Source organism: Lithobates pipiens, unplaced genomic scaffold (genome assembly GCF_037356315.1).
Source record: "Lithobates pipiens isolate NorthernLeopardFrog02 unplaced genomic scaffold, aLitPip1_a1.2 Scaffold_35, whole genome shotgun sequence".
In the NCBI taxonomy this organism is placed as follows: Eukaryota; Metazoa; Chordata; class Amphibia; order Anura; family Ranidae; genus Lithobates; species Lithobates pipiens.
Window position 1 is genome coordinate 5,942,326 of NW_027507811.1, and position 27,338 is coordinate 5,969,663.

General features: G+C 48.3%; 2 protein-coding genes across 2 annotated transcripts in view; one reads left to right on the top strand and one right to left on the bottom strand.

Annotated features, from left to right (window-relative positions):
• Positions 1–27,338, top strand: part of LOC143955528 (uncharacterized) — a 240,998-nt gene that overhangs the window by 70,259 nt on the left and 143,401 nt on the right. The gene's annotated exons all lie outside the window — the stretch shown is intronic.
• Positions 1–27,338, bottom strand: part of LOC143955357 (uncharacterized) — an 85,886-nt gene that overhangs the window by 41,923 nt on the left and 16,625 nt on the right. Inside the window, exons 8-14 of the mRNA XM_077465422.1 lie at positions 16,798–16,953; positions 16,462–16,596; positions 16,250–16,373; positions 16,036–16,133; positions 15,734–15,955; positions 9,926–10,061; positions 4,034–4,744 (exon numbers count right to left, since the gene is read on the bottom strand). Of these exons, the coding sequence (XP_077321548.1) occupies positions 4,034–4,744; positions 9,926–10,061; positions 15,734–15,955; positions 16,036–16,133; positions 16,250–16,373; positions 16,462–16,596; positions 16,798–16,953 (1,582 nt within the window). The remainder of the gene's footprint in view (positions 1–4,033; positions 4,745–9,925; positions 10,062–15,733; positions 15,956–16,035; positions 16,134–16,249; positions 16,374–16,461; positions 16,597–16,797; positions 16,954–27,338) is intronic.

The following is a 27,338-nucleotide window of genomic DNA, read 5'->3' on the forward strand; positions in this document are numbered from 1 at the left end:
AATTGCGCGGTCGTGCGAGATTACATCAAAACAAAATTGACGTCCTTTTTTTCCCCCACAAATAGAGCTTTCTTTTGGTGGTATTTGATCACCTCTGCGGTTTTTTTTTTGCGCTATAAACAATAAAAGAGCGACCATTTTGAAAAAAAAAACACAATATTTTTTTTTACTTTTTGCTATAATAAATATCCACCAAAAATATATAAAAATATATTTTTTTCCCTCAGTTTAGGCCGATACGTATTCTTCGACATATTTTTGGTAAAAAAAAATAAAAAATCGCAATAACCGTTTATTGATTGGTTTGCGCAAAAGTTATAGCGTCTACCAAATAGGGGATAATTTTATGGCATTTTTATTATAATTTTTTTTTTTTATTAGTAATGGCGGCGATCTGCGTCATTTTTATTGTGACTGCGACATTGCGGCGGACACTTTTGACACTATTGTCATCTACACAGCGATCAGGGCTATAAAAATGCACTGATTGCTGCGTAAATGACACTGGCAGGGAAACACTAGGGAGCGATGAAGGGGTTAAAGTGGAAGTAAACCCATCGATTTAAATAGTTTAAAAAAAAAAAATGGCATGTCGGGAATGCTAACTGCTCATTGGCTATGCTCTCAAACAAACTGTCAAACCACCCAATGGCTGGTGTCATAACGGATCACATGTGCAGCACCGTGGCAGCTGAAGATTAAACAGAGGCAAAGATGGCAGCTTCCGTGGATGGAAACGATAGGGGAGTTTACTTCCACTTTAAGCGTGTCCTAGGGAGTGATTCTAACTGTGGGGGGGGGGGGGGGATGGGCTTCCACTGACATGATAGAGATCCCTGCTTCCGATGACAGGGAGCAGTAGATGTCATGCCGTTAGGCCCCAACGGGGTAATGCCTTGTTTACACGATTGTGTCACGGAGCCGTTCTGCGGAGATACCAGGAAGTCCTCATCTTCCTCCTGCCTCCCATCCAGGAAGTCCTCATCTTCCTCCTGCCTCCCATCCAGGGATCTCCAAACTCCGGCCCTCCAGCTGTTGCAGAACTACACGTCCCCAATGAGGCGTTGTAAAACTCATGACATTCACGGACATGACGGGGAATGGTAGTTCATGAACAACCGGAGGGCCATAGTTTGGAGACCCCCCTGATTCTTAGCCTCATGGGTGAGGGACGTAACATGTCAGGGGTGTTTCCACTTTTTTACATCAGGGTTTTTGTTTTTTTTGTGATGTTACATAGTCACACGGTAGGTGAGGTCGAAAAAAGACACGTGTCCATCAAGTCCAACCTATGTTCGTGATTATATGTCAGTATTACATTGTATATCCCTGTATGTTGCGGTCGTTCAGGTGCTTATCTAATCTCGATGCTCCTCGCTGAGACCACCGCCTGTGGAAGGGAATTCCACATCCTTGCCGCTCTTACCGTAAAGAACCCTCTATGCAGTTTAAAGGTTAAACCTCTTTTCTTCTAATTTTAATGAGTGGCCACGTGTCTTATTGAACGCCCTTCCGCTAAAAAGTTTTCTCCCTATTGTGGGGTCACCAGTCCGGTATTTGTATATTGTGGGGTCACCAGTCCGGTATTTGTATATTGTGGGGTCACCAGTCCGGTATTTGTATATTGTGGGGTCACCAGTCCGGTATTTATCAATTGAAATCATATCCCCTCTCAAGCGTCTCTTCTCCAGAGAGAATAAGTTCAGAGCTCACAACCAATATCCTCCAGACCCTTTATCAGCTTTGTTGCCCTTCTTTGTAGTCGCTCCATTTCCAGTCCATCCTTCCTGAGGACTGGTGCCCAGAACTGGACAGTATACTCCAGGTGCGGCCGGACCAGAGTCTTGTAGAGGGGAGAATTATCGTTTTATCTCTGGAGTTGATCCCTTTTTAATGCCGATATTCTGTTTGCTTTGTCAGCGTCAGCTTGTCATTGCATCCTAGATGTGCGGCTCATTGGACTTTCCTTCCTTCCTCAAAATTCAACCCAGCCAAGCGTCTGCTTTAAAAAAATAGTAGACACCCGCCGGGGGGGGGGCACTAAACAGGAGAGGAAGCCTGAAGGAACACACCAAATGCTGCATAAACAAGTTGCTATGGCACTAATCTAACACTAGATGGCAGCACAGATTAGAACATTAGTAACATGCAATACATAGCAAAAGCAGAAAATAACACGAGCAGGACACAGCGCCCCCCCCCCCCCCTGCTGTATTAATGCCACCCCACAAAGCCCTGAGAATTAGGAACGTGATTCGGGGAGTCCCCCATGTGAGACTATTAGGTTGTCACCGTATCGCTGATCATCTGTGAGCATATACTGTGTTTCCCCGAAAATAAGACCTACCCCGAAAAATAAGACCTAGCGTTATTTTCCAGGAGGCCTGCAATATAAGCCCTACCCTGAAAATAAGCCCTAGTTTAAAAAGCTTGTAAAATCCTATAATCCGCTCTATTACAGTAGTATATAATGTACAATGTGTGCGTTTCTGTAATATAATTGTGGGGGGGGAAAAGAGCTCCGGCGGGTCACAGAAGCACAGAGCGGCGCCATAATGAAGGTATTTGGCACAATTATATTACAGAATAATTTAGCCGACACTCTAGGATTCTTCTTCACCTCATTGAGCAGTCTGCGCTGTGCTCTTGCAGTCATCTTTACAGGACGCCCACTCCTAGGGAGAGTAGCAGCAGTAGCGTTGAACTTTCTCCATTTACGGACAATTTGTCTTACCGTGGACTGATGAACAGCAAGGCTTTTGGAGATACTTTTATAACCCTTTTCCAGCCTTATGCAAGTCAACAATTCTTAATCGTAGGCTCTTCCGAGAGTTCTTTTGCATCATTCACATCAGGCAATGCTTCTTGTGAAAAGCAAAACTCAGAACTGGTGTGTGTTTTTTATAGGGCAGGGCGGCTGTAACCAACACCTCCAATCTCATCTCATTGATTGGACTCCAGTTGGCTGACACCTCACTCCAATTAGCTCTTGGAGATCTCATTAGTCTAGGGATTCACATACTTTTCCCACCTGTACTGTGAATGTTTACATGGTGTGTTCAATAAAAACATGGTAACATTTAATTATTTGTGTGTTATTAGTTTAAGCCGACTGTGATTGTCTATTGTTGTGACTTAGATGAAGATCAGATCACATTTTATGACCAATTTGTGCAGAAATCCATATCATTCCAAAAGGGTTCACATACTTTTTTTGCAACTGTACATTATATACTACTGTAATAGAGTGGATTATAGGATTTTACAAGCATTTTAACTCAGTTCACACTCCTGACAGGCAGGGAGGGAGAGGGGGAGAGAAGACAGCACATTGCATGGTAAGACCTACCCCGAAAATAAGCCCTACTGTGTCTTTTGTGGCCAAAATTAATATAAGACCTGGGCTTATTTTCGGGGGAAACACAGTAGCTAGTGAGATTGAAAAAGTCTGCTGAGTTTGACCAATAGAAAAAAAATGAAGATAAATAAATAAATAGAAAACGTTTCCCGCACTAAGGGCGGGAGTACGGCACTTCTATCCTGTGAGATCTTTGATGTTTCGCAAGGTCCGATTTCCGCGTATACCTTCTCCCGCACTCGCAAGAGAACGGCTTCTCCCCCGTGTGAGCGAGCTGATGCGTGAGAAGCGACGACTTCCGCGGGTAACACTTCCCGCACTCGGGGCAGCAAAACAGCTTCTCCTGCGTGTGGCATATCTGATGCGCGGTCAGATTTGACTTCTGCGAGAAACGCTTCCCGCACAGATCGCAGGAATACGGCTTCTCCCCCGTGTGAGACCTCTTGTGCGTCAGAACATGGGACTTCTGCGAAAAACCTTTCCCGCACTCGGAGCAGGAATACGGCTTCTCCCCAGAGTGAGATCTCCGATGCGTGACAAGGTCGGATTTGCCTAGGAAACACTTCCCGCACTCGGGACAGGAATACAAATTTTCACCCGTGTGCAATCGCTGATGTCGGGAGAGGCTGCCCCTTTCTGAAAAAACTTTCCCGCACTCAGAGCAGGAATATGGGCTTTCTCCCGTGTGAGATCTTTGATGTATAACCAGTTCTGATTTCTGCGAAAAACACTTCCCGCACTCGGAACAGAAATACGGCTTCTCTCCCGTGTGGGTTCTTTGATGTATAAGGAGGTCTGATTTTTGGGAATAACATTTTCCGCACTCCGGGCAGGAATACGGCTTCTCGCCCGTGTGCAATCGCCGATGTCGGGAAAGGCCGGACTTCTCTGAAAAACATCTCCCGCACTCAGAACAGGAATACGGCTTCTCCCCCGTGTGGGATCTATAATGTATGGCCAGTTTGGATTTACAAAGAAAGCGTTTCCCGCACTCGGGACAGGAATTCAGCTTCTTCCCGGCGTGAGATCGGTAATGCACGATGAGTTCTGATTTATAAAGGAAACGTTTCCCGCACTCAAAACAGGAATGAAGCTTCTCCCCTTTGTGAGATCTCTTATGCACAGAAAGACCTAATTCTGAGCTAAAAACGTTCCCACATTGAAGACAGGAGAAGGTCTTCTCCTCCTGAATCCCGGCACCACCCCCAACAGTAAGAGGTTCCTCAGAGTCGGAGGGATTCCATGGTCTATCCACACTGTGAGGTCCACCATCCGAAGTTGAGCTCGTATTCTCTTCCATGCAATCTAGCGTGATATCCTCATCTTCCATTTTCCAACCTGGAGATAAAGTGAGACGATCCTTTGAGGGTTTCTCCATGGCGTGTCCTGGAAAAAATATAAAAACATCATCAATAGATATGAGAGGGTTAGTTCACTTCCATCAATATTCCATCTGGATCAGGTAGATATGAGTGAGGAGATGTTCTCTGTGGAGGTCCCAACCAGCTGGGACCTTTCCCCCCTCTTCAGTCAAAGAGCCTTTGGTCCTCCTCCCAGATCACTTCTACATTTACACAGCCTTGTCAGAAGAGCAGGAACCAATGGGGGACTGGGAGGTCCATGCTCTTTACACAACCACAAGCCTAGGCACTGGGTCATGCATGCGACCTCTGAGGGTCAAGGTTCAGACTTGCAGTATTGAAAGGATTTCGGCGATGCCCGGGTTGAGCTCCACGAGGGTAGACAAGCTGAGTGGCCGTGTCTGACGAAGTCGATGACGATAGGCGTTAGGGTGGAACTACACGAGGGTAGACAAGCTGAGTGGCCGTGTCTGATGAAGTCGTTGATGATAGGCGTTAGGGTGGAACTACACGAGGGTAGACAAGCTGAGTGGGCATGTCTGACGAAGTCGATGACGATAGGCGTTAGGGTGGAACTACACGAGGGTAGACAAGCTGAGTGGCCGTGTCTGACGAAGTCGATGACGATAGGCGTTAGGGTGGAACTACACTAGGGTAGACAAGCTGAGTGGGCGTGTCTGACAAAGTCGATGACGATAGGCGTTAGGGTGGAACTACACGAGGGTAGACAAGCTGAGTGGGCATGTCTGACGAAGTCGATGACGATAGGCGTTAGGGTGGAACTACACGAGGGTAGACAAGCTGAGTGGGCATGTCTGACGAAGTCGATGACGATAGGCGTTAGGGTGGAACTACACGAGGGTAGACAAGCTGAGTGGGCATGTCTGACGAAGTCGATGACGATAGGCGTTAGGGTGGAACTACACGAGGGTAGACAAGCTGAGTGGGCATGTCTGACGAAGTCGATGACGATAGGCGTTAGGGTGGAACTACACGAGGGTAGACAAGCTGAGTGGGCGTGTCTGACGAAGTCGATGACGATAGGCGTTAGGGTGGAGCTACATGGCCACTCAGCTTGTCTACTCCTCACGGAGCTCGACCCTAAGGCGTATCATCATTGACTTCGTCAGACACGACCACTCATTGTAGTTCAGAGAAGAGAGAGTCTTACCGCTCCAGGGACACACATACAGAAAGTAAACTCCTCTCTCGACCCGGAGGCCACAGGTGCTGGCAATTGCAGATAGCAACAAATGGAAGCAGACTCTGGACTGCCGCACTCTTCAGAAAAAAACACCTTAATCATAGCTATGATTAAGCACTACTGCTAGTGCGAAAGGTCAGCTTTTTTTTATCTGCTGTGTTCTTTGGGTTTTTGATGTGATTTTTTAATAAAGAAAGGCTTTTTTCTGAAGAGTGTGGCAGTCCAGAGTCTACTTCCGTTTGTTGAGACACGACCATCTCAGCTTGTCTACTCCTCGTGGAGCTCAAACCTAACGCGTATCGTCATCGACTTCGTCAGACACGGCCACTCAGCTTGTCTACTCCTCGTGGAGCTCAACCCTAATGCGTATTGTCATCGACTTCATCAGACACGGCCACTCAGCTTGTCTACTCCTCGTGTAGCTCAACCCTAACGCGCATCGTCATCGACTTCGTCAGACACGGCCACTCAGCTTGTCTACTCCTCGTGTAGCTCAACCCTTGTCTACTGTCCTGGAGCTCAACCCTAACGCGCATCGTCATCGACTTAGTCAGACACGGCCACTCAGCTTGTCTACTCCTCGTGTAGCTCAATCCTAACGCGTATCGTCATCGACTTTGTCAGAAACGGCCACTCAGCTTGTCTACCCTCGTGGAGCTCAACCCTAACGCGTATCGTCATCGACTTCGTCAGACACGGCCACTCAGCTTGTCTACTCCTCGTGGAGCTCAACCTTAACGCGTATCGTCATCGACTTCGTCAGAAACGGCCACTCAGCTTGTCTACTCTCGTGGAGCTCAACCTTAACGCGTATCGTCATCGACTTCGTCAGAAACGGCCACTCAGCTTGCCTACTCTCGTGGAGCTCAACCCTAACGCATATCATCATCGACTTCGTCAGACACGGCCACTCAGCTTGTCTACTCCTCGTGGAGCTCAACCCTAACGCGTATTGTCATCGACTTCATCAGACACGGCCACTCAGCTTGTCTACCCTCGTGGAGCTCAACCCCTACGCGTATCGTCATCGACTTCATCAGACACGGCCACTCACTTTGTCTAACCTCATGGAGCCCAACCCGGGCATCGCCGCAATCCTTTCAATACTAGGAGCGGTGGAACAATACCAGACAGGCAAAAGCTACTGGTGATTTTGTTACTATTCTTGTTTATAATGAGGACATTGTGCTGGTTTTATATATTATGTGTTTAAATGAATATCTTTCTGGGATCTATACAATAGTTTAGCGCTGCTAACGCCTATATCTCCTTAGGGTGTGTAGACATATTTATTACTTCCCGATTCACTTAATAGAAGCAGCTGAAGGGTCTGTGACCTGTTTATTTGAACAGATTCATGAGCGCTGAGGGGAGGCGATTGCTTGATGTTTAGTGATTATCTTCTTTTACTGTTTTGGCTATACACTATATCACCAAAAGTATTGGGACGCCTGCCTTTACACGCACATAAACGTTAACCACTTAAGGACCAGGCCTCTTTTTTAGATTTGTTGTTTACAAGTTAAAAAGTTTTTTTTTTTGCTAGGAAATTAATATATAATGTTTGGGGGTTCTAACACCCTAAAGAATAAAATGGCGGTCGGTGCAATGCTTTCTGTCGCACCGTATTTGCGCAGCGGTCTTACAAGCGCACTTTTTTTTGGGGAAAAAAATTACACTTTTTTTAATTAAAAAATAAGACAACAGTAAAGTTAGCCCAATTATTATTATTTTTTTAATATTGTGAAAGATAATGCTACGCTGAGTAAATTGATACCCAACACGTCGCGCTCGTGGAATGGCGACAAACTTTACCCTTAAAAATCTCCATAGGCGACGTTCGGCAAGAGGTCAATGGTATCCCATTGCCCGGTCTTAGTCCGGAGGGTTCAATATTGAGTTGGCCCACCCTTTGCAGCTATTACAACTTCAACTGTTATACAGTCGAAGCTGTCCACAAGGTTTAGGAGGGTGTCTGTGGGATTAGTTGACCATTCTCCCAGAAGCCCCTTTGTGAGGTCAGGCACTGATGTTGGACCAGAAGACCTGGCTCAGTCTCCGCTCCAATTCATCCCAAGGGTGTTCTATCAGGTTGAGGTCGGGACTATGAAGGCCAGTCAAGTTCCTCCACCCCAAACGCACTCCTCCATGTCTTTATGGACCTTGCTTTGTGCACTGGTCCAAAGCATTTGGTGGAGGGGGGGGGGGGATTATGGTGTGGAGGTTGTCTTTCAGGAGTTGGGCTTGGCCCCTTAGTTCCAGTGAAGGGAACTCTTAAGGCGTCGGCACACCAAGATTTTGGACAATTTCGTGCTTCCAACTTTGTGGGAGGAGTTTGGGGGACGGCCCCTTCCTGTTCCAACATAACTGCCCACCAGAGCACAAAGCAAGATCCATAGAGACATGGATGAGTGAGTTTGGGTTGGAGGAACTTGACTAGCTGTTGCCTTAAAAGTTCCAACAAACATCCTTAAGAGTTCCTCCACCAAATGATTTGAACAAGTGCACCAAGCAAGGTCCATAAAGACCTGGATGAGCACAAACAGGGCTCAGAGCACTACCACCTACTGTCCATGAGTGGACAGCCGCAGTTAATAACGCGCTACCTTACAAGAAAGAGCTTTACGCTCACAGAGGGTGTCCAGCTAAATATGGTAAAAATGTGGGATGCCTGGTTGGAAAAAGGGCCTCCACATGTCCCGAGCTGGAAGAAGACCCCGCCCCACCATACGCTCTTCTCAAATAAAGAACGTTATTTGTAAAAAATAAAAAAAAAACATGGTTGAGCGAGTTTGGGGTGGGGGAACCTGACTGGTCTGCACAGAGTCCTGACCTCAACCCCCCATAGAACACCTAAATGTCCAAAATGTCTTGGTATGCTGACATCTTAAGGAGTTCCCTTCACTAGAACTAAGGGGCCAAACCCAACCCCTGAAAAACAGCTCCCACACCATAATCCCCCCCTCCACCAAACGATTTGGACCAGTGCACAAAGCAAGGTTTATAAAGAGATGGATGAGGGAGTTCGGGGTGGAGGAAATTGACTGGCCTGTACAGAGTCCTGACCTCAACCCCATAGAACACCTAAAATGTCCAAAATGTCTTGGTATGCTGACATCTTAAGGAGTTCCCTTCACTAGAACTAAGGGGCCAACTCAACCCCTGAAAAACAACCCCACACGCCATAATCCCTCCTCCGACAAATGATTTGGACCAGTGCACAAAGCAAGGTCCATAAAACACATGGATGAGCGAGTTTGGGGTGGAGGAACTTGACTGGCCTGCGCAGAGTCCTGACCTCAACCCCATAGAACACCTTTGGGATGAATTAGAGCGGAGAATGCGAGCCAGGCCTTCTCCTCCAAACATCATTGCCTGACCTCACAAATGTCCTTCTGGAAGAATGGTCAAACATTCCCATAGACACCCTCCTAAACCTTGTGTACAGCCTTCCCCAGAAGAGTTGAAGCTGTTATAGCTGCAAAGGGTGGGGCCAACTCAATATTGAACCCTACGGACTAAGACTGAAATGTCATTAAAGTTCATGTGTGTGAAAAGGCAGGTGTCCCAATACTTCTGGTAATATAGTGTAAACCTGGACCGACCTAAGAAAGGCCCAATCTGTGTTATCATATCGGTTTTACTGTAACTAGGAGTGACACACAACCTAATACTGCCAGCTGAACCACAAATAGGGTATCAGTACAGGGAGGGACCACTACCAACCTAATACTGACAGCTGAACCACAAATAGGGTATCAGTACAGGGAGGGACCATTACCAAGCTAATACTGCCAGCTGAACCACAAATAGGGTATCAGTACAGGGAGGAGACCATTACCAACCTAATACTGCAAGCTGAACCACAAATAGGGTATCAGTACAGGGAGGAGACCATTATCAGCCTATTATTGGCTGATATCACTCAGCTCCCGCCCTACTCTGGACCAATCAGTGAGCAGCAACAGAGCGGAGATAAGAGAAGAATATATGATGGGTCACCTGTGCTGATCTCTGTAGGAGTGTCCTCCTCTATGAACGTCCTCGTCATTCCAGCCTCCTCCGTATATTGCTGATCATCCCATATAGACTCCTCCTCTTCCTCATCCTCAAATTTTATATTAATCAGATCTTCATCCTAAACCAAAAGGAATGGCAGAAAGAAAAATGTTCTTTTTTTTTGTATTTACTGTAAAATTTATTTTCTTGGAGTCCATTGAGGGACACAGAAGTTCAGAAACAGTTGGGGTATACTGCCACCTACAGGAGGACGGTACACTGGCAAACAGAAAAACTGTTAATCAGAATCAGTGTGCATCCCATCTTTTTCCCAGCATGCCTCAGGTTTTAAAAAAGCAGCAGCAAAGACAAGAGTGAAAAAAAAACACAAGAAGTCAGGTCTCTCCTCACCACCAAGGCGGAATGACTTTGACTCCACCCGAAGAAAAAACGAAAAGGATGAACAACTGAGGGGCTTTAAGACAGAAAACCCACCAAAACTGGTGGAAGCACCCATCTACCCGCAAGAAGAATTGGACCAATAACACCAGAGGCATAACTATAGGGGGTGCAGCAGTCGCGACCGCAACCGGGCCCTGTGATGCAGGGGGCCCATGCAGCCCCCTCTACATATGGCCGGCAGCAGCATAGGCAGCTAGCACACACTATTACATACCCCCTCCATATCTCCCTGGGGACAGGGACCCCTTCTCACGTGGGGACAGGGACCCCTTCTCACCTGGGGGTAGTAACTTCATCTGCCCTGGAGAAAAGGACCTCATCTCTTCTGGGGACGGGACCCCATTCTGCCTAGGGACAGTCCCCCAATGGGGCACCTAAAAATGTAAAAAAATAAATAAATAAAAAACTGCTGATACCAGCGGTGGAACTACAGGGCTCACAAAGGTCATACCTGTGACCACCCCCTGGAGTTCCACCGCCGGACTCGGAGGGAAGGGCCCTGGCTGGGGTTCAGGGGGGGCCCTTCATGGTTTCTTGCATCGGGGCCCTGAAGGTTCTAGTTACGCCACTGAATAACACGATGTGGTCAACAGAAGATAACGCGTTGGGATAAGTCCTCCAGTAAGCAGATCCCCAGAAGAAACCTTGGACAAAACCAGGTCCATCAGAAAAGATCGGCTGGTCTACATGTGAAGGTCTAAATCTCACACACCCAAACCCTTAGGATCGCCAGGCCAGACAACCTATCTTGCAAATGTGTACAAAGGGATATCTAAGGATGTGAGAACCATAATATGCCATAAAATATAGCTAGGTGACCACTGAGACCGGTAGAGATTCCAAGGGTACAAACCCTTAAGTCAGCCCTACGGAAAAAGGTGGTGGAGCGCACAAGAAGAAGTACCTCTACAAAAGGTAGACAGGGATGAAAGGAAATACCGTATCCTCAGACTAGTGAGAAGGAGCAGCAGAGGAACAAGGATGGGCAAAACCACTTCCTCCCGGAGGTGCCTCCGGAGGCTGACAGATGAACCCTGCAGGACCTGCCTCATAAGTGAAGAACATGATTCTAAAATTCTCCAGACCTGCCCCAGTCCATTGAACCTTCCCTAGCCATCAGGCATGTACTGGCCATCGGGACTAACGGGAGTTTCCCGGTGGGCCGATGGCTCAGTGGGCCACTCTGATGTAAGGGGGCTGGTGATGGGACACTCTGATGTAAGGTGGTGCTGATGGGACACTCTGATGTAAGGGGGTGCTGATGGGACACTCTGATGTAAGGGGGTGCTGATGGGACACTCTGATGTAAGGGGGTGCTGATGGGACACTCTGATGTAAAGGGGGTCCTGATGGGACACTCTGATGTAAGGGGGTGCTGATGGGACACTCTGATGTAAGGGGGTGCTGATGGGACACTCTGATGTAAGGGGGCTGATGATGGGACACTCTGATGTAAAGGGGCTGATGATGGGACACTCTGATGTAAAGGGGCTGATGATGGGACACTCTGATGTAAAGGGGGTTCTGATGGGACACACTGATGTAAGGGGGGTGCTGATGGGACACTCTGATGTAAGGGGGTGCTGATGGGACACTCTGATGTAAGGGGGTGCTGATGGGACACTCTGATGTAAGGGGGTGCTGATAGGACACTCTGATGTAAAGGGGGTGCTGATGGGACACTCTGATGTAAGGGGGTGCTGATGGGACACTCTGATGTAAGGGGGCTGATGATGGGTCACTCTGATGTAAAGGGGGTGCTGATGGGACACTCTGATGTAAAGGAGGTGCTGATGGGACACTCTGATGTAAAGGGGCTGATGATGGGTCACTCTGATGTAAAGGGGGTCCTGATGGGACACTCTGATGTAAAGGGGCTGATGATGGGTCACTCTGATGTAAAGGGGGTCCTGATGGGACACTCTGATGTAAAGGAGGTGCTGATGGGACACTCTGATGTAAGGTGGTGCTGATGGGACACTCTGATGTAAGGTGGTGCTGATGGGACACTCTGATGTAAGGGGGTGCTGATGGGACACTCTGATGTAAGGGGGTGCTGATGGGACACTCTGATGTAAGGGGGTCCTGATGGGACACTCTGATGTAAGGGGGTCCTGATGGGACACTCTGATGTAAGGGGGCTGCTGATGGGACACTCTGATGTAAGGGGGTGCTGATGGGACACTCTGATGTAAGGGGGTGCTGATGGGACACTCTGATGTAAAGGGGTGCTGATGGGACACTCTGATGTAAGGGGGTGCTGATGGGACACTCTGATGTAAGGGGGTGCTGATGGGACACTCTGATGTAAAGGAGTGCTGATGGGACACTCTGATGTAAGGGGGTGCTGATGGGACACTCTGATGTAAGGGGGCTGCTGATGGGACACTCTGATGTAAGGGGGCTGGTGATGGGACACTCTGATGTAAGGGGGCTGGTGATGGGACACTCTGATGTAAGGGGGCTGGTGATGGGACACTCTGATGTAAGGGGGTGCTGATGGGACACTCTGATGTAAGGGGGCTGCTGATGGGACACTCTGATGTAAGGGGGCTGCTGATGGGACACTCTGATGTAAGGGGGTGCTGATGGGACACTCTGATGTAAGGGGGTGCTGATGGGACACTCTGATGTAAAGGGGTGCTGATGGGACACTCTGATGTAAGGGGGCTGGTGATGGGACACTCTGATGTAAGGTGGTGCTGATGGGACACTCTGATGTAAGGGGGTGCTGATGGGACACTCTGATGTAAGGGGGTGCTGATGGGACACTCTGATGTAAGGTGGTGCTGATGGGACACTCTGATGTAAGGGGGTGCTGATGGGACACTCTGATGTAAGGGGGTGCTGATGGGACACTCTGATGTAAGGGGGTGCTGATGGGACACTCTGATGTAAGGGGGTGCTGATGGGACACTCTGATGTAAGGGGGTGCTGATGGGACACTCTGATGTAAAGGGGGTCCTGATGGGACACTCTGATGTAAAGGGGGTCCTGATGGGACACTCTGATGTAAAGGGGGTCCTGATGGGACACTCTGATGTAAGGGGGTGCTGATGGGACACTCTGATGTAAAGGGGGTCCTGATGGGACACTCTGATGTAAGGGGGTCCTGATGGGACACTCTGATGTAAGGGGGTGCTGATGGGACACTCTGATGTAAAGGGGGTCCTGATGGGACACTCTGATGTAAAGGGGGTCCTGATGGGACACTCTGATGTAAGGGGGTGCTGATGGGACACTCTGATGTAAAGGGGGTCCTGATGGGACACTCTGATGTAAGGGGGTCCTGATGGGACACTCTGATGTAAGGGGGTGCTGATGGGACACTCTGATGTAAAGGGGGTCCTGATGGGACACTCTGATGTAAGGAGGTGCTGATGGGACACTCTGATGTAAGGGGGTGCTGATGGGACACTCTGATGTAAGGGGGTCCTGATGGGACACTCTGATGTAAGGGGGTGCTGATGGGACACTCTGATGTAAAGGGGGTCCTGATGGGACACTCTGATGTAAGGGGGTGCTGATGGGACACTCTGATGTAAGTGGGGTGCTGATGGGACACTTTGATGTAAGTGGGCTGGTGATGGGACACTCTGATGTAAGTGGGCCGGTCTGGATGAAGTGCAGGGCCAAATTTCTGTCCCAGTCCAGCCCTGCTAGCCATGCGGTGAAGGACAGGAACCTTGGCCACACTGCTAAGAACATGTGATTAAGAACTGAGGAAGGGATCTTGTGAAACGTCCTCAAAAAGCTGCAGATCAGCCACAGAAGGAGGACCCATGTTCAGGTCACCAGGTCCCACCAAGGCCCCCAGACATACTCCCTTCCTAACAAGGCGTGCCTTCAGCTGAAACTTACCACGTTCTACTTGTTGGTCATCCTTGTGAACACAGAGCCCTCCAATGATGGTTTACGCTTGCCACGAATGATATGAGGAGCACTCAAGTTGCTCAAACCTCTCCCTTCGGTGCCGAGACCGCCGGTTGAAAAGAGTCAGATGTCATTGTCAAAGAAGACAATACAGATGGTATTGATAATGCCCAGTAGCATATGGACCAGGCCGCTTGCCGGCAGATCAGGATTCTCAAACCTTCACGTCGGTGAAGGTCCTGAGTCCACCACACAGCGAGGTCCTCCGACGACAAGAGGACATCCTGTCAAGTACGGTTCCCTTTGGCCATCTTTATGTCCTCCCCATTGAGCCAGTGATATCAGTGAAGAATTTCGATTGAAGTCACTGAGGGAACAGTTCCACTAAGCGAAGAAGACTAACAGAAATTACATTGGTTAGATGTTTTACAAAAAAAGGTGCCCAAAGACACGGGAACAAAGATGAGTGTCAGGGCTGGGCTCAGCTCTGGTCACTCAGCTGTCGGCTAATTGCCAGCTCCTATCTCTCCTCAGTGACTCTCCTGTTGATGATATCCTGCTCGTCAGCCCTGCCTACTTATCCAGGCCATACATGGTCGAATTTCGAACAAATTTTCTTTTCAAAATCAGAAAATTCTTTTTTTTTTTTTGTGATCCGATGGCGCCACCATTGATTTTGGAAATTCGGCCGCCAAAGCCTTCAATTTCACCTCATGTTGCTACAGAAAAGAATTTTCATGGCCCGGGAATCTTCTTTTCTCTCCGTAAATTTTCTTTTCTTATTACATTTCTCGCACGATTCTCCCATCATTGATTAGAAAATCGTTCGTTTTTCAAAAAAATTCCAACATGTCCGATTACCTCAAATTTGATTTCCACACGAATATCGGCGAAATTTATACGAAAATTCTTAGATAAGATTTTCGAAAGAAAATTCTTTCGAAATTCGAACCTTGTATGGCCGGCATTAAGCCGTCCAGTCCAGATGATCTCTGCCTATCCCCTTGGACACACCTCTCCTGTGTTCCTGTTAAAGACTTGCTTGGCTGACATTTCTTCTGGCTCCAGATCCTGCTTGCTGTTCTAATACGCTCATCTCCGGCTCCCTGACATTTTGGCTTGTCTGACTATCCGTTCCGCTTCCTGAACTATGGCTCAGTTTTGACTACGTTTACCTTTTTTTATTATTATTAAACAAGTGTGATTTAACCGCGCTTCTGTCTCAGTCTTATTCGTGGTTTGTGACAATGAGGCATGCTGGGTAGAGGAGGGGTTATATGGAGGCCGGCTTAAAATCTGTTTGCCAATGTCCTAACCTCCTATATGTGGCAGTACAACCCAGCTGCTTTACAATGTCAGCGTCCCTCAGTGAATGAGAAAGAAAACCATCTGTAAAATATAAGTGAGCTTAAAACATCATCTCCACATGTCAGAGTGTTCAATCACTTTATGTTCCCGACCCTCAACTCCATCTACCTGATGATGGTGGGGGATGGTGAGATCTTCCTGTGTGGAATCCCGGGAATACAGAGGACGGGGACATCTCTCTGGTGGGTTCCTGTTACCAGGTAATTCCATCATGATGTCCTTGTAAAGCTCTTCGAGATCCTCAGAAAGCTCCTCCATCACCACATACTCCTCATCCTCCTCTTTATAATCTTCTTCAACTTCAATATTATCATCCCCGAGGTTTCCGCTCTGAATATATAATAAAACATTAATTGTAACAAACACATTTGTGTATAAATCATAACTACCCATAATTGCCAATCATCTACCTGATGATGGTGGGGGATGGTGTGACCTTCCTGTGTGGAATCCCGGGAATCCAGAGGACGGGGACATCTCTCTGGTGGGTTCCCATTACTGGATCCATCTGTAGGAAACACACACACTGACTGAATACATTGTTTCTATGTGTTTATCAGATGATGGGGGATCTAGGTGGAGCCTCCGTACTGCTCTCTCCTTTACAATAAAGTCTCCTCTTACCCGGTGATGTGAGGGGCGGCTGATTGTCCATCATGACGTCCTTGTAGAGATCCTTGTGTCCTTCTAAATACTCCCACTCCTCCATGGAGAAATAGACAGTGACATCCTGACACCTTATAGGAACCTGACACACACAATGATACAGTCACCATCCAGACACATCCCTTGTCTGTTACTGGATAATGTCCCACAATTCCCAGAATCCTCCTCACCTCTCCTGTCAGCAGCTCAGTGATCTTATTGGTGACTTCTAGAATCTTCTCCATGTTGTGTCTCTCAGGTTTTAGGGAGTCACATGGAGGCACTGTGATGGTCATATGATCACCTGACTTCACAAGAGGAAATCTCTGTATTGGGGAACCAATAGGAACATCATGTTAGACTCCCAGAATCCTCCTCACCTCTCCGGTCAGGTCTGTGTTTTATTAATAGAGATAAGAGCGATGTCATGTGACCTCCCAGAATCCTCCTCACCTCTCCGGTCAGGTCTATGTTTTATATAATAGAGATAAGAGTGATGTCATGTGACCTCCCAGAATCCTCCTCACCTCTCCGGTCAGCAGGTAGATGATCTCCAGGGTGAGGTTTAGTATCTTCTCAGTCATGTGACTCCGGTCCTCCTCCATCCCCACTTGCACCGTCATCAATGAAGGTTTCCCTGTGGACAGAATTATCTGGCTTGGTATTGGCTGTACTGTAGAATACTATGAGGAGGATATCAGGAGGTAGTATGAAGGCCAGTATGCATTATAGAACTATGGCCCCCAGAGGGTATGTATATATATATATATATATATATATATATATATTCTGTGTTTACTATGATTCTTGAGGTTTGGGCGCCTCTTACACTTTGGTCAGTGTATTTAAAACATAAAAAAGGCCTATGAAAACTGCCACAAAGAATTTTAAAGATTCGGATCCCAATGGTTTTAATTCTTGCAAAGGAAACTCAGTAAGGTTCTTTTCACCCCTAGTTCAGAAGATCTGTGAGGTCAGTGTAGGGTTAGAAGGTGGTGTCGTAGGACGTGCTGGTGGAGGGTTGGGTGGAGCGGATGATGGATTCCTAGATGTGGATTACGATGCAGGTTTCTTTATTATATCAGCTTTGATTGAGAACAAAAAGGAAAATAAAAAACAATCTACTATTCTATATTCTCCATCTGCTGGAGATAAAAGACGTCACAGTGACTATGGAGGAAGAGGACGGACATGACGGGGGGGGGTTACTGGGTGTAAATAGAAAATAAGATCTTATTACCTCCTCTGCTGCCAGTTCTAGCGACGCCTCCTCTCCACCTTCTCCCAACTCACCTCTTACCCGGAACTTCCTGTCTGTACCTGACATCACTTCCTGTCTTCCATAGAGACTTCCTGTCTGAGTAGAAGTGAGATCGCCACCTTGTGGAGCTCAGAAAAACTGCAACCCTGAGAAAACGTCATGTAGCGTGAACACCGCCTTGTGCTGTGTGTGTATGTACTGTATATCCTTATAGATGGGGTCATCTCCACTCCCACCAAGAGGAAGAGAAATATATTACTGATCGGGATGGGTGAAGGGATTTTGGCACCTTTGGTTTTGCGGCAAAATTACAGAGTCATATAATCACCCTCTAATTTTTTCACTATGTGGTACTAAGTGAAATTTGCTTGAATAAACCTATCTACGTTGAATAAAAGCCCTTTGATGCCCCCATTTATCCAAAAAAAAAAAAAGACTCAGGCACTTCATTCTTTAAACAGGAGGCATGTACCTAGTTATGGAAGGTCTCACGTCCACCAAAGCAGTGAGGGAGGTTCTATGCAACTCCACCCTGAGGGTCTTTTTCTCCAGCCAGAGGATTCATCTTTGGTTTGTCAACCTTTTTCTGTAGAAGATACATAGAGGGAAGTCTGGATCTCAATTGTGAGCAAGCCGTTTCCCTTAGAGGTCAAGTGGTCATCAGCACTTCCCTGGTGATCTGTGAGGGGTGTACAAGGCGGGTATTTACAAAGCATTAAGCAAGCTTTTAATGCCCTTCTTGAAGCTCTCCAGAACCTTCAGCTTCAGTCTAGAAGCGCTTAATACAGTTCTTAGTGGGAGCGCCACCTCTATCTATAAACATGCTGTTAGTAGATTTCAGTACTTCCCAAAGTTTTCTAAAAGCCCATCTATCTCTGTAAAGTTCGAGGGGGAACTCCCTAGAAAAACACCTTTTCCCACAAGTTGATAAGGATAAAGGCCTCTTCCCCACAACCCTGGCCCAGTGGTTGTCGGTGTTTGAGGGTGGGGGGGGTTTATTAGAATCTGCAAGCCCCCTTTAACAATAAGAGGCCCCTAGATACTGCCTCCCACCTACATAAATGACTATGGGGTCTGGTGATGTCATTGGTTGCCATAGTTGTAGTCGTTGCCATCACCTGCTGCTTCTTTAGCAACTATTACCATAAAACTTTCAAACAGTAGCAGTAGTCCCGATGAACAAGCAAACAGTCCGTTGTTTGGATTGACACCTGACCTGAGCATGCAAACTATAGACCGAACCCATGACTAGAGATGACAAGTTCCCACCAAATCTTGCATTTTTGGGCGATCGTCTGAATGCAGGACTTTTTGCGTGTTCTACAGGACATGACCTTGATATATAGTAGCTGGTTTTCCGTATTACAATATCTGACAGCTTTCTTCTTCCACTGTATGGTTGTTAAGGGTGATGTCAAGTGGCCCCACTCATTGCTTGGCTGTGAATCCTCGATCATATAAACAAAGAGGTCAGGGGTAGTTGGAATAGAAAAAGTGGGGTCCCCCCCCATAATTCATACCAGGTTCTCCACATACAAATCAAGGGTCCCTCAAAAATACACACCAGAGCCTTAGCTCAACAAAAGAGGTGTACAGGGGCATGTGGTCCCCCTAACTAACCATACTAGGCCACGTGCCCTCAACAAGGGATCCCCCTGGCAAAGCACCCTGCCTCCATGTTGATGAGGACAATGGCCTCTTCTTCACAACCCTGGCCCAGTGGTTGTGGGGGTCTGAGGGTAGGGGGCTTATTGGAATCTGGAAGCCCCTTTTAACATTAAGGGGCCCCCAAATACTGCCCCTCCCACATGAATGACTATGGAGCTTGGTGATGTCACTGGTTGCTAAGTATGCGGCGGGTACCGTCACCTGCTGCTTCCTTAGCAACTATTGACAGAAGGCTTTCATATAGTAGTGGTAGTAATCTTGACAGACAAGCAAGCAGTCCAGAGTTCAGATGAAGGCCTGAACATGCAAGCTATAGACCGAACCCTTATCTCATGTTGATGAGGACAAGGGCCTCTTCCCCACAACCCTGGCCCAGTGGTTGTGGGGGACTGTGGATGGGGGGCTTATTGAAATCTGGAAGCTCCATTTTAAAAATAAGGGCCTTTCAGATACTGCCCCTCCCACATGAATGATTATGGGGTCCGGTGATACCACTGGTTGCTTAGGAAGTGGTGGTTGCCGTCACCTGCTGCTTCCCTGGCAACTATTGACAGAAAGCTTCATATAGTAGTAATCCTGACAAATAAGCAAGCAGTCCAGAGTTCAGATGAACGTCTGAACATCTAAACCATAGACCAAACCCTGATCTCATGTTGGTAAGGACCAGGGCCTCTTCCCTACAACCCTGGCCTGGTGGTTGTGTGAGACTGCGTGGGGGCTTATTGGAATCTGTAAGCCCCTTTTTAACAATACGGGGGCCCCCAGATACTGCCCCTCCCACATGAATGACTATGGAGCCAGAACTGTCACGGGTTGCTAAGTATGCAGTGGTTGCCGTCACCTGCTGCTTCCTTAGCAACTATTGACAGAAAACTTTCATATAGTAGCGGTAGTAATTCTGACAAACAAGCAAGCAGTCCAGACTTTAGATGAATGCCTGAACATGCAAGCTATGGACCAAACCCCAATTTCATGTTAATGAGAACAAGGGCCTCTTTCCACAACCCTGGCTTGATGGTTGTGGGGGTCTGTTGGTGGGCTGCTTATTGCAATCTGGAAGCTCCCTTTTAAAAATAAGGGTCACTCAGATACTGCCCCTCCCATGTGAATGACTGTAAAGGGCTGGTGATGTCACTGGTTGCTAAGGATGCGGTGGTTGTAGTCACCTGCAGCATCCTTAGCAACTATTGACAGAAAGCTTTCATATAGAAGCGGTAGTAATCCTGGCAAACAAGTAAGCACTCCGGAGTTCAGATGAACGCCTGGAGATCTATAGAAGGATACCTGATCTCATGTTGGTAAGGACAAGGGCCTCTTCTCCACAACCCTGGCCTGGTGGTTTTGGGGGTACACGGGTGGGGTACTTATTGGACTCGTGAAGCTCCCTTTTAAAAATAAGAGCCCCTCAGTTACTGCCACCCCCCCCACATGAGTGACTATGGGGTCTGGTGATGTCAATGGTTGCTAAGAATGCGGCGGTTGCCGTCACCTGCTGCATCCTTAGCAACTATTGCCCGAAAGCTTTCATATAGTAGCTGTATTAATCCTTCCGAAAAAGCAAGCAGTCCAGAGTTCAGATGAACACCTGAACATGCAAAGTATTGACCAAACCCTGATATCATGTTGATGACTACAAGGGCCTCTTCCCCACAACCATAGCCCGGTGGTTGTGGGGGTCCGGGGGCTTTAGATAAAGGTCTGGTTCTTATTTTAAGGGGGAACCTTATGCCATTTTTTGGTGTGTGAGCATAGATTAACATCTACACAGACCCTCATCTAGGTTAAGGGTTTGGTATAGAAGAAGGGAATCTCTAATGTCGCGTACACACAATCGAAATTTCGGCCAGCAAAAGACAGATGAGAGCTTTTCATCGGAAAATGCGACTGTGTGTACGCTCCATCGGAATTTAGCTGGCCGAATTCCCGCCAGCAAAAATTTGAGAGCATGTTCTCAATTTTCCAGACGTAAAAACTTTCTACCGGAAATTCCGATCGTGTGTATGCAATTCCGACACGCAAAAAACTCACGCATGCTCAGATTCAACTACGAGATGGAAGCTATTGGCTACTGGGTCTTGAACTTCCTTTTTCTAGTCCCGTCGCACGTGTTGTACATCACCGCATTCTTGACGGTCGGAATTTGTTGTGACCGGGTGTAGGCAAGACAGCTTGAGCGAAATCTCGTCGGAAAAACCATCAGAGTTTTTTCCAACTAAAATTCCAATCGTGTGTACGTGGCATTACAGTTCGATTCCACTGGCATTCTTACTTTGGGCACCCGGCTGTGGCTTCACAGCCTGGCACCCACTGCGCATGCATGAGCGGCGCCACGATACGCCGCACAGTCATCTGGGACACGTGACAGGTCCCAGATGACTGTGTGCGGCGCCGAGGGTGAAGTGATGTCACGAGCCCGGGCACTGAAGGAGGCAGACTACAAGGGACCCCCTAGCAACAGGCATTTAGAGGTGAGTAAAAAAAATTTCCAATTATTTTTTTTTTATTATTTTTATGAATTTTAAGCTATATATATTTTTTTTTTTTTTTTTTTTTGGGTGGCAACACCACTTTAAGCTTTATTAAAAAAAATAGCTGCCCCCGCCAAATGGAATTTTTCTACTTAGGCACATGCCCCCCCATGCCAATTGTTTGACAATCCCACACAAAAAAAAAGAAAAGAAGAGAAAAGAAGATTTCATAATACAAATCAGAAGGAAGTCCTCTGTTAATCAATGTACAAAGAACATCATGAGCTGAAGAATACTGATATTTAATCATCATTAGATTTGTACTTAAAAAAGTTTTTAATAAATGTGCATTTCTTTTTATGTGTTTGTGGATACATATAAAATGTCCCATCTAAAAATGTCATATTTTCCACTTTCAGACAGCAGGTGGCACTCTCCAAGCAAATGAAGCTTCCTGCGCAGGCTATTATTGCACTAAAATTGTCAGTCCTGTCATGTAATCTGATCTCCCCTTCTCTCTCCTAGAGGGACCCAACCGGCAGTGACACCCCCTCCTTCTCTCTCCTAGAGGGACCCAACCAGCAGTGACACCCCCTCCTTCTCTCTCCTAGAGGGACCCAACCAGCAGTGACACCCCCTCCTTCTCTCTCCTAGAGGGACCCAACCAGCAGTGACACTCCCTCCTTCTCTCTCCTAGAGGGACCCAACCGGCAGTGACACCCCCTCCTTCTCTCCCCTAGAGGGACCCAACCGGCAGTGACACCCCCTCCTTCTCTCTCCTAGAAGGACCCAACCAGCAGTGACACCCCCTCCTTCTCTCTCCTAGAAGGACCCAACCAGCAGTGACACCCCCTCCTTCTCTCTCCTAGAAGGACCCAACCAGCAGTGACACCTCCTCCTTCTCTCTCCTAGAAGGACCCAACCAGCAGTGACACCCCCTCCTTCTCTCCCCTAGAGGGACCCAACCGGCAGTGACACCCCCTCCTTCTCTCTCCTAGAGGGACCCAACCGGCAGTGACACCCCCTCCTTCTCTCTCCTAGAGGGACCCAACCGGCAGTGACACCCCCTCCTTCTCTCTCCTAGAGGGACCCAACCGGCAGTGACACCCCCTCCTTCTCTCTCCTAGAGGGACTCAACCGGCAGTGACACCCCCTCCTTCTCTCTCCTAGAGGGACCCAACCGGCAGTGACACCCCCTCCTTCTCTCTCCTAGAGGGACCCAACCGGCAGTGACACCCCCTCCTTCTCTCTCCTAGAAGGACCCAACCAGCAGTGACACCCCCTCCTTCTCTCCCCTAGAGGGACCCAACCAGCAGTGACACCTCCTCCTTCTCTCTTCTAGGGGGACCCAACCGGCAGTGACACCCCCTCCTTCTCTCTCCTAGAGGGACCCAACCGGCAGTGACACCCCCTCCTTCTCTCTCCTAGAGGGACCCAACCAGCAGTGACACCCCCTCCTTCTCTCTCCTAGAGGGACCCAACCAGCAGTGACACCCCCTCCTTCTCTCTCCTAGAGGGACCCAACCAGCAGTGACACCCCCTCCTTCTCTCTCCTAGAGGGACCCAACCGGCAGTAACACCCCCTCCTTCTCTCTCCTAGAAGGACCCAACCAACAGTGACACCCCCTCCTTCTCTCTCCTAGAAGGACCCAACCAGCAGTGACACCCCCTCCTTCTCTCTCCTAGAAGGACCCAACCAGCAGTGACACCCCCTCCTTCTCTCCCCTAGAGGGACCCAACTGGCAGTGACACCCCCTCCTTCTCTCTCCTAGAGGGACCCAACCGGCAGTGACACCCCCTCCTTCTCTCTCCTAGAGGGACCCAACTGGCAGTGACACCTCCTCCTTCTCTCTCCTAGAGGGACCCAACCGGCAGTGACACCCCCTCCTTCTCTCTCCTAGAGGGACTCAACCGGCAGTGACACCCCCTCCTTCTCTCTCCTAGAGGGACCCAACCGGCAGTGACACCCCCTCCTTCTCTCTCCTAGAGGGACCCAACCGGCAGTGACACCCCCTCCTTCTCTCTCCTAGAAGGACCCAACCAGCAGTGACACCCCCTCCTTCTCTCCCCTAGAGGGACCCAACCAGCAGTGACACCTCCTCCTTCTCTCTTCTAGGGGGACCCAACCGGCAGTGACACCCCCTCCTTCTCTCTCCTAGAGGGACCCAATGGCAGTGACACCCCCTCCTTCTCTCTCCTAGAGGGACCCAACCAGCAGTGACACCCCCTCCTTCTCTCTCCTAGAGGGACCCAACCGGCAGTGACACCCCCTCCTTCTCTCTCCTAGAGGGACCCAACCGGCAGTGACACCCCCTCCTTCTCTCTCCTAGAGGGACCCAACCGGCAGTGACACCCCCTCCTTCTCTCTCCTAGAGGGACCCAACCGGCAGTGACACCCCCTCCTTCTCTCTCCTAGAGGGACCCAACCGGCAGTGACACCCCCTCCTTCTCTCTCCTAGAGGGACCCAACCGGCAGTGACACCCCCTCCTTCTCTCTCCTAGAGGGACCCAACCAGAAGTGACACCCCCTCCTTCTCTCTTCTAGAGGGACCCAACCGGCAGTGACACCTCCTCCTTCTCTCTCCTAGAGGGACCCAACCAGCAGTGACACCCCCTCCTTCTCTCTCCTAGAGGAACCCAACCGGCAGTGACACCCCCTCCTTCTCTCTCCTAGAGATGTTTGTCTTGCATAGGGCACCCCATTCAGATGAATAGGCTTCCTATGCGTGTCGAACAAAAATATGCAAAAATGTGTGAATGGGGCCTCAGTGATCCTGTGCCCCCTTGCTTGCAAACTGTTCCTGGTGAACCCCCAGTGGTCCACCTACTCCCAGTGTTACCCATTGACCTGGGGAGTTCTGCACCCCAGGATTGCCAAGGACTAAGAACTATCTCCAGCACACCTTCTCTTGTTTTCTAGTATCTGCATGCTTGGGCGAGTAAGAGCGCCGCAACCTGGACGTCATCTTCAACTTTCATTACACGTGGGGGGATTCACTCCGATGTGGATTTGTCTTTTTTTTTATGAGCTAGGCTTTGACTAACAAGAACAAACACTATATATGTGTGTATCATCATCTTCTGGAGATAAAAGACATCACAGTGACTATGGAAGAAGAGGACGGACATGACGGGGGGTTACTGGGCGCTTTCAGGGTGAAGTGGCCATAGGCAATCTCTTTGGGCACTCTCAACCCTCTTGACAAACTCCAAGATGGTCACCTTGGGAAACAAGCGGAAAAAAAAACAGGTCAACGCCAACAACATAAAAAGAAGCCTACGGCACCTGGTAGTCCCAGTCTCCTATCCAGGTACTAACCAGGCACGACACTGCTTCCAAGATCAGACGAGATCGGGCACGTTCATGGTGATGTGGCCATAGCCAATCTCTTCAGGCACTCTCAACCCTCTTGACAAACGCCAAGATGGTCACCTACTGCCACTTCCAGTAATGTCTCCTCTCTACTTTCTCCTGACTCAACTCTCATCCAAGACTTCCTGCTTGTACCTGACATTACTTCCTGTCTGCATCTGACATCACTTCCTGTCTTCCATAGAGACTTCCTATCTGGGAAGAAGTGAGATCACCACCTTGTGGCGCTCAGAGGAACTGCAGCCTCCCCGAGAAACGTCTCGTAGTGTGAACACGGCCTTGTGTTGTGTGTGTATGTACTGTATATCCTTATAGATGGTGGTCATCTCCACTCCCACCAAGGGGGGTAGAAATATAATACTGATCGGGATGGGTGGAGGGATTTTGGCTCCTTTGGTTTTGCAGCAAAAATGGCAGAGTCATTATTACCCTGTTTTCATTATGTGGTACTACTTAGGAGAAATATATACTAATTAAATTTCTTGAGATGAGTGGAGGGATTTTGGAACCTAGACCGCTGGGAGTGCCCTCAGGAACATGGGATTCCCCATGATAAAGGGGTGGAGAAAAACACATTGGGGGTGTGGCCTGGCAGGAGTCAGGGCTGAAGGTGCCATTTACTTTATCCCACACACGGGTCTGTTTTTTGATGTGCAGCTCATGGATCCTTCCCTTTGAGATTAATGCTTAGGAGGAACTTGCTTGAAAAACCTTAAAAAAAAAACTACCATAATCAAAAAAACCTTCTAATGTGCCTTTGGAAGCCCCGAGATGGCTCTATTCATTCAAACAAGACTCAAACAGTGGTGGAATGATCACTGTCCTCGTCAGATCTACCCAGCAGCAAGCAGTCCACATCTACTGCAGTAGAGCAGCCAGGCAGATCAGGATGGGACACCATACCCCAGTACACCTGGGATGGGAAATCACCCCCTACTCTTTCAGCATGTCCCACCTCTGGCACATGGATACAAAGAACACCAGTAGAAAGGAAAGGGTGGAAATGGCTCCCGATCCCCAGGATGTGATGGTGGGGAGATTAGCCAAGTAAAAGAGGGAGGACACAGCAGAGGATCCCATCATGGCAGCATGGGGCAACCAGTGTCCATTCTGGGGATGGTAAGAATACGGAAAAATCATATGTGCTGCAACTCCAGTATTTGAGCTGATCGGATTGCAGTTGCCTGTTGTGCAAGAGTGCATGACCACCAAAGAGCCTTAACAAAGGGGCCACAAACATGAAAAATCAAAAGTGCTAATTTTAAAGGCTTATATGCAAGTTGTAAAAACTGTCGTTTTTTTCATGAGCAGTAATTTTAATAATGCCTAAAGTGAAACAATAAAAATGAAATATTCTTTTAAATATCATGCCTGAGGGGTGTCCTTAGTCTGCTTGTAAAGTGGCGCATCTTTCCCGTGTTTATAACAGTGCCACCTCAAAATGACATTTCTAAAGGAAAAAATGTCACGTAAAACTCATCACGGCTGTAATGTATTGTCAGATCCCGGCATTACAATGTCTCCTGTAATTTTTCCCATTTTGACACTTTTTGTGGTGAATGGGTAGGGGTACAATGTACCCGATACCCATTTACATGGGGGGGGGGATCCCCTTGTTGAAGGGGGCTTCCAGATTCCGATAAGTCCCCTGCCCACAGACCCCCACAACCACCGGGCAAGGGTTGTGTGGATGAGGCCCTTGTCCCCATCAACATGGGGATGAGTTGTTTTGGGGGGACCCCAAAGCACCCTCCCCATGTTGAGGGCATGTGGCCTGGTACGGTTCAGGAGGGGGGGGGGGCGCTCTCTTGTCTCCCCCCTTTTCCTGTGGCCTGCCAGGTTGCGTGTTCGGATAAGAGTTTGGTATGGATTGCGGGGGGGGCCTACACCATTTTTTTAAATTTTGGCTCGGGGTTCCCCTTAATATCCATATCAGACCTGAAGAACCTGGGATGGAATTTGGGGGGACTCCCACGCCATTTTATTTAAAAATTTAGGTGCAAGGTTCCCCTTATTATCCATACCAGACCTGAAGGGCCTGGTATCGATTTTGGGGGGACCTCCACGCATTTTTTTTTCAATTTTGGTGCAGGGTTCCCCTTAATATGTATACCAGACCCAAAGGGCCTGGTAATAGACGTGGGGAGGGGGGGAACCCATGCCGTTTTTTTCAATCATTTTTATCTATATTGCTGGGATCCGGCAATACATTACAGCCGCAATCAGTTTTAAATTACATTATTTACATTTAGAAATGTCATTTTGCTGCTGTCATTCATAAAACTATGTATGGCTGCC